This window comes from Teleopsis dalmanni, chromosome 1 (genome assembly GCF_002237135.1).
Source record: "Teleopsis dalmanni isolate 2A chromosome 1, ASM223713v2, whole genome shotgun sequence".
NCBI lineage: Eukaryota > Metazoa > Arthropoda > Insecta > Diptera > Diopsidae > Teleopsis > Teleopsis dalmanni.
This window is the reverse complement of record NC_051846.1, coordinates 118,277,954-118,285,689: the sequence shown is the minus strand read 5'-3', so window position 1 is coordinate 118,285,689 and position 7,736 is coordinate 118,277,954. Positions and strand designations below refer to the sequence as shown.

General features: G+C 39.7%; 1 protein-coding gene across 1 annotated transcript; it reads left to right on the top strand.

Moving 5' to 3' along the window:
* The first annotated feature begins 128 nt into the window (after positions 1–128).
* On the top strand, positions 129–968 carry LOC119665707. The gene has a single exon (XM_038074943.1). It carries the CDS (start codon positions 129–131, stop codon positions 966–968), a length of 840 nt encoding a protein of 279 aa, XP_037930871.1.
* The last annotated feature ends 6,768 nt before the right edge of the window (positions 969–7,736 follow it).

Sequence of the window (7,736 nt, the reverse complement as noted above, 5' to 3'; positions counted from 1 at the left end):
TCAATCGGCCGAGGGGCAATCAAGACTCTAAGAAGAGGTCTGCCCAAGAAATTAGTCCGATCGATCATCAATCAGCTAAGAAAAGAAGAGGGAATGAGAAACCTCCACAAGCAAAGGATGGTACGCAAATGGCAGCACCAAAACAACCGAGAAAAATAATATCGGGCAGCAGTTACGCTAATGTAGCCAAGAGCTTAAGAATAGCAATTCTTCCGAAATCTTACCCGGAATCTACTCTTTCTAGGGAGGAGCAAGGTAAAATCGAGGAACTTCTCATTGAGGAGATGTATAAAGGATGGGATGCCAAGCTACGATTTAGCGGGATACACTTTCGCCCAGGACTTATACTGGTTGACTGCGTAGACGAGGATGCGGCTAATTTTATCCATGGAACGGCACCTAAGCTGAACGGATGGGAAGGCGCTGAACTCACCACGTGTGTCGGGGACAAGATACCGAAATTACACATGTTGACAGTCTACCTCCCAAGAGCTAAAGGGGTCGACACGGAAAAGCTGCTAAAACTGCTCATAACTCAAAATGAGGGTCTACATACTCAGATGTGGAGAGTTTTTAGCAGCAAGGATCTGAAAAATGGCAAACTCCTAACAATCGGGATTGACAACCGGTCTCAGGAAGCCATAACAAACAACGGCTGTAGGATCTTCTACAGATTTAGTTCCGTCCCAATTCACCTGCATAAAGGACGAGACAACAAGGAAAGAAGTAACTCAGCTGGGGAAAATACACCAGCTGTAGGAACGATACCTGCAACTGTTGCGGAACTAGTGGAGGAGGAGGCGACCAGGAGCGAGAAGATTGAAGATATCAGCGTGCTACCTCACGAGAGTGAGGACATTGAGAATCTAGATCTCTCTCTACTGAACTTGGCGTCCGAGGAAGACTCCGAAAGAATCTTTCTGTCAGACATCGACGACGGTCTGATAGAAGAAACGAAGGAGGAATAACCACCTGATGACCAGCACTAGAATCGCCCAAATAAATATCCACCATGCAAAAGCTGCGTCGGCAGTTATTGCAAGGGCTACGCTCAAATCGAACCTGAGCATAGTGCTGGTCCAAGAACCCTGGATTTACAGGGGTCGAATCTGTGGTTTGACTGCAAAGAATATGCAGACAATTTGGGATGTAAGATGTGATAAACCAAGAACCTGCATTTTATTGAATATTAATATCAACTTTATCTGTCTTTCAGAATTTCTCTCCAGGGACCTCGTTGCCATACAGATTCCGGCCAACATCAACGGAGTTCTACGGAACGTAGTCGTAGCTACAGGTTATCTACCAGGAGACGACACTCAGGTACCATCTGCAGAGGTCGATAAACTGGTAAACTACTGCGAGAGAATGAAATTGCCTCTTATACTCGGTTGCGACTCCAACGCACACAACGAAGTTTGGGGAAGCACTAACACCAATATAAGAGGTGAGTACCTTTTAGAATTTATAACTAGTAAAAAATTAGAAATATGTAATGTAGGTAATACACCAACATTTGTAACTATCTCACGCAAAGAGGTCCTAGATATTACTATAGGAAATTCTCGAGGTTGTGAGCTTGTGAAAAACTGGAGAGTATCCAGTGAACCATCTATGTCTGATCATAGAATTCTAAGGTTCGACATTGAAGGTTCACCAATTAACAAAAAAATTTTAAGGAACCCAAGAAAAACAAATTGGGAGAACTACACGGAAAATCTGAAAGACAATCTTGTCCAATTAGGGCTAGATGAAATCATTCAGAATGAAATTCAATTAGAAAATTACCTAGAAAACCTTAATGGGGCCATACTAAATGCATATGAGGATAGCTGTCCATTAAGCCTGATTAACTCCACCAAGGATGTGCCTTGGTGGAACAATGACCTTAAAAACCTAAGAAACACTGTTAGAGGACTTTTTAACTACTCAAAGCGAACAGGAGACTGGTCAGAATATAGGAAAAAACTTACTTTGTACAATAGAGAAATTAGGGCCTCTAAACGCAGAAGCTTTCAAAAATTCTGCGAAAGCATAGAAAGCACTACGGAGGTATCAAGACTCTACAAGGTACTTGCAAAAAGCAGCAGCCTCACCTCCACAAATCTCAAGCGAGAAGATGGAAGTTTCACCGAAGGTGAAGAAGAGAAGATACAACTGCTTCTGGACGTACACTTCCCAGGATCCTCTCCAACTCTAGGGACGGAATCAGAACACACTGAACCCCCTAAAACAGTAAAGAAGGATGATTGGAAATTTGCCAAAAATATAATCACAATGCCTAAAATCAGGTGGGCGGTAAATTCGCTCAAGCCACTGAAATCTCCAGGTATTGATGGTGTCTTTCCGGCATTACTTCAAAAAGGAATTGAACAGCTACTAGGTCCAATAACTAGAATAGCCAGAGTCAGTATTGCATTGGGATACATACCAAACATGTGGAGAAGGGCAAAAGTGGTCTTTACTCCGAAGGCGGGCAAAAGAGATCCTACTCACCCGAAATCCTTCAGACCAATCTGCCTCACATCCTTCCTACTTAAAGTAGTAGAAAAAGTTGTGGATAACTATATCAGGAATACTATACTGAAAGTAACTCCACTATACAGTCGCCAACATGCCTATAGGGCAGGGCAGTCGACAGAAACAGCCCTGCATCAACTAAGTAACACGATTCAGGACAGCATAGATAAGAAAGAGATAGCAATTTGCGCTTTCCTAGACATTGAAGGAGCCTTTGATAACACTTCACATGAGGTTATAAACTCAACTATTTCTAAAAGAGGAATCAATGGCACACTCTCACGCTGGATGAGCAATATGCTTCGCACCAGGAGAGTAGAAATTCCGACCAGCAATGGTAATATTTTTGCAAATACTTCGCGAGGGTGCCCACAAGGTGGAGTATTATCACCCCTTATGTGGAGTATGGTAGTGGATGAACTATTGGTAAAACTGGACAGGAATGGCTTCCAAATCCAGGGGTACGCCGATGATGTGGTAATTATCTGCAGAGGAAAATATGAGAGTACTCTGTGCGAAAGAATCCAGTTAGGCTTAAAACTAACTAAAGAATGGTGCAATTCGGTTGGGCTGAAAATAAATCCAGCAAAAACAACCATTGTGCTATTCACTAAGAAATACAAAATAAAAAACCTTAAACCCATCCGCTTAGATGGGTTTGAAATAAAACTACAAAAGGAGGTAAAATTTTTGGGTATAATTTTAGACCAAAAATTAACATGGAAATCGCATATCCAAGAAGTGACAAAAAAGGCAACCAAAGCCTTTATGACATGTAGATCCATCGCAGGTAAGAATTGGGGATGTACACCAAAGTCACTGCGATGGATATACACAGCAGTAATCAGACCAATGATCACCTACGGATCAATAGTCTGGCAGAACTGCACAAATCAACAAAGCGTTATCAACACACTCAACAAGGTACAACGACTTGCATGTGTAAGCATAACAGGAGCAATGAGAACATGTCCCACGTCATCAATTGAAGTACTCCTGGAACTTACTCCTCTTCATATCTATGTGCAATCACAGGCGAAGAGGGCTGCTCTAAGAGTAAATACAAATAAGGTGACTGGTCTTGAAACCAATAGCAAAAAACTTGATACTTTGGCTGCACAAATCCCAGAAATTGAAATGCCAATGGACAGGATGATTGTAAAGCATAACTTTACAAAAAACTTCAAAACTGAACTTGGCAACAAAAAGAACTGGGGAGGTTTGTCTAACATCCCAAAAATAAAAGAAACCATGATAACATGGTATACAGACGGCTCTCTCACCAATGAGGGAGCTGGAGCTGGTGTTTATGGACCAGGCAAAAAATACTGGGAAGCATTAGGAAACAATACAACCATCTTTCAAGCGGAAATATACGCGATAGATAGATGCGCCAGTTTCAATATTGAACGTAACTACCGGAACCGTAAAATTGCAATACTGACTGACAGCCAGGCAGCTATAATGGCACTCATATCTTACCAGGTAACATCCAAACTGGTATGGGAATGCATTGACAAGCTGAACACACTCGGTGGGATCAATCAGGTGCACCTTTTATGGATTCCGGGACATACTGGTATCCAAGGTAATGAAATAGCAGACAAACTTGCAAGAAGAGGCGCGGCATCAAGAATGATAGGCCCAGAACCATTCTGTGGTCTAGGCAAAGGAGCTATATCCATTATCATGAATGACGCAGAGAAAAAAGAGAGAGAACTCTATTGGTTAATGCTACCAAGACTCTCACAATCTAAAATGCTTTTAGGGACTTACAACCTAAAACGCTTTAAAGATTGCATAGTGCAATCAAAGACTAACATAAGAATTATTACGGGTTTACTGACCGGTCACTGCAGATTGAATAATCACCTATCGAAGTTAGGAATTCAATCCAACTCAGACTGCAGATACTGCAGGGAAGAGAGAGAAACGGCATACCATGTGCTTGGGGAGTGCCCGGCACTGATGCATAAACGAAAGAAACACCTAGGAGGGTATTTCATGGATCATAAGGATTCAAGACTGGAGAAGATAGGATCCATACTGTCTTTCATTAAAGAAATCGGACTTGGAGAAATACTCTAACCCGACAAAGGGGCACAATAGATCTTTTAGGTCGCAGTGCACGATCCCTTACTCAATAATAATAATAATAATTTTTATTACTACCTTATACTAATATTTTATTTTATGTGTAACTTAACTAATAATAAACAAATTATATTTAACTAAAAATACCTTAATTCTATTGTTGTTTTTTTTTTTTTTGTTTATTTTATTTTCTTGTTGTTTGTTTGTGACGAGATTCTAAAGCTCGTCACAAATTACAACTTTATATATACATATATATATATATATATATATATGTATAATTATATGTAATTGTAATTATATATATATTTTTTTTATATATATATATAATTATATGTAATTGTAATTATATATATATTTTTTTTTTGTTAAAATATTGTAGAAAATTATATGAACATAGTATTTACAAAAAATACGATATAAAATCAATTAAATAAATTAAATAAATCAAAAGTAAATTTAACATTTTCGGTTAATCAGATATTTTATAAAAATTATTGTATCTTCGTTATCTTAAATTATTAAATTTTCAAAGTAATGTGTAATGTATAAAATTCTTAAAGTGCATGTCCATGTTAGCATTTCCTTTAGATAGCAAAATAGCAAAATAAGATAGCAAAATAAATATGGTGATAATATTAATATTATTTTCTCAAATGGCAATAAAATTATATCAATTACACAAAAACTCACTTAAGATAAAATACAGAAGAGCAACATCAGTTGCACAAAATTTAGGCAGTGTATAATATTTGTTTACACTTCCACAACATCCTATTTTACCGTGATACCGTATTATTTAGAACCCATGGGCTAAAACCATCCAGAACCTTTAACAAAGCTTACGATGCTACATAGAGGGAGTTCTCGAAGTTCGTCAAGATCCTCAAAAAAGAAAGCCCCCAAAAATTTAAGGCGACGCCGTGCATGTGCCGGACACGAAGAAAGCAGGTGAGAGGCACTTTCGTCATCCTCACCACAACTGCGGCAAAAATGGTTGAACGGTAGATTCAGTCTCCTAGCATGATTACCTAGAATACAATGACCTGTTAGTAAACCTACTACAAGACTGATATCTCTACGGGATAACTCTAAGAGAGATTTCGATTTTCTATTGTTGGTCTGTGGCCACATTGCATACAGATGCCTACATATCGCAGAGTCTTCCCATCTTTTGTTAAAAAGTTCGGCACAGGAAGAACTCAAAATCAATTTGCATGAAGTCAACGATATGCCCAGATTGTTTAGGTGTTCCGAGTGGTTCCCTGAAGCACCACGTCTGGCTAGCTCGTCTGCTTTACAATTGCCGTAAATATCCCTATGACCGGGAACCCAGATTAGAGAAATATTGAACTGCGTCGACATCTCATTTAGAGATGTGTAGCAGTCAAGGACCGTCCTAGATGTGAATTGGACAGAACTCAAGGACTTTAAAGCAGCTTGACTATCCGATAGTATATATATATTCCTTTCAAGTATATTACCTACTTCTAGACAAGCTAAAGCTTCCATAATGGCAATTACTTCTGCCTGAAAAACACTACAGTGATCCGGAAGCCTATAGCAGGAGGACACATTCAGCCCCTCCGAGAAAACCCCACTGCCTACGCCGCTCCCAATCTTTGAATTATCAGTAAAAATTTGCAGACCCTCACCCAGGGAGGGACCTCCTGACAACCAAGCTTCCCTGGATGGGAATCTAACAATAAATTTTCTATCAAAGTCGAGAATCGGAGAGGTGTAGTCAATGTTATTTGGAGTAGGACTGAAAATATTTAGAATCGAGCCGTGCCCATAGTCACTAGCCTTCCATTGTGAAGTAGCCTTAAGTCTTAGGGCAGATGATGCTGCCAACTGCTTACTGATGATGTCAAGTGGCATTAAATGGAGCATTAGATCTAATGCTATAGATGGTGTTGTACACAGAGCACCACTTATACAGAGTTCAGCCCTGCGCTGAACCCTGTTCAGTACCGTACAGTACGAAGATTTATCAACAGCTGTCCACCATATGGCAATGCCATACAGAAGTATTGGTCTAATGACAGCAGTGTATAGCCATTGAGCGATACGTGGTTGCAAACCCCACCTTTTACCAATAGCTTTTTGACAAAGGAGCAAAGCAATGTTTGCTTTCCTAGCCCGCTCCAAAACATTTTCTTTCCAGCTCAGTTTCCTATCGAAAACAATGCCTAAAAATTTTGCTTTCTCAATATATTGTATCGCAGAATCTTTAATATAGAGTGGAGAAAGATTTGGAACCCTATGTTTTCTGGTAAATACTACGATTTCTGTTTTTCTGGGGTTAACCCCGAGACCACATGTCAGTGTCCAATTGTTAAGGATATTCAGGCCATACTGCAAAATATCCCTTAAACTAGTAGCATATTTTCCAGTAACTGTTAGTGCAATGTCATCCGCATATGCAACTGTCCCGCATCCCGCTCTCCCCAGTTTTTGTAACAGTTCATTCACCGCTATATTCCAGAGGAGAGGAGAGAGTACGCCCCCTTGGGGGGTACCTCTATTTACCCGTCTGTGTGTTGCTGATACACCCATTTGTGCTTCAATAATTCTGCCAGTTAGTAACTGACCGATAAAGCTGATAAGCGCATCCTCAACACCCAGACGCGAGAGTGCGCTAGCTATTGCACTGGGAAGAATATTGTTAAAAGCTCCTTCAATATCTACGAAAGCCACTTTACAAAATTCCTTTACTTTAAGAGTTTTTTCAATAGTACAGGTGAGGGCATGGAGTGCTGTCTCTGTGGATTTACCCTTAGTGTAGGCGTGTTGTGTCGGTGACCAAAGATTGGGATCTATAACACGCCTTATTTCAAAGTCTATAATTCTTTCTAAAGCTTTCAGCATGAAAGATGAAATACCAATTGGACAGAGTTCATTAGGGTTACTATGAGAGGTTTTACCCGCCTTAGGAATAAAAACAACTCTAACCTTTCTCCATTGAGTTGGAACATAATTAAAAATGAGACAATATTTAAAAATGGTCAGAAGCCAGTTTTGTATTTGATCCCAAGAGTTTTGCAGCTCAATAGGATGAATACCATCCGGTCCTGGTGATTTATATGGCTTAAAGCTAAAAATGGCCCATTTTAGAGTTT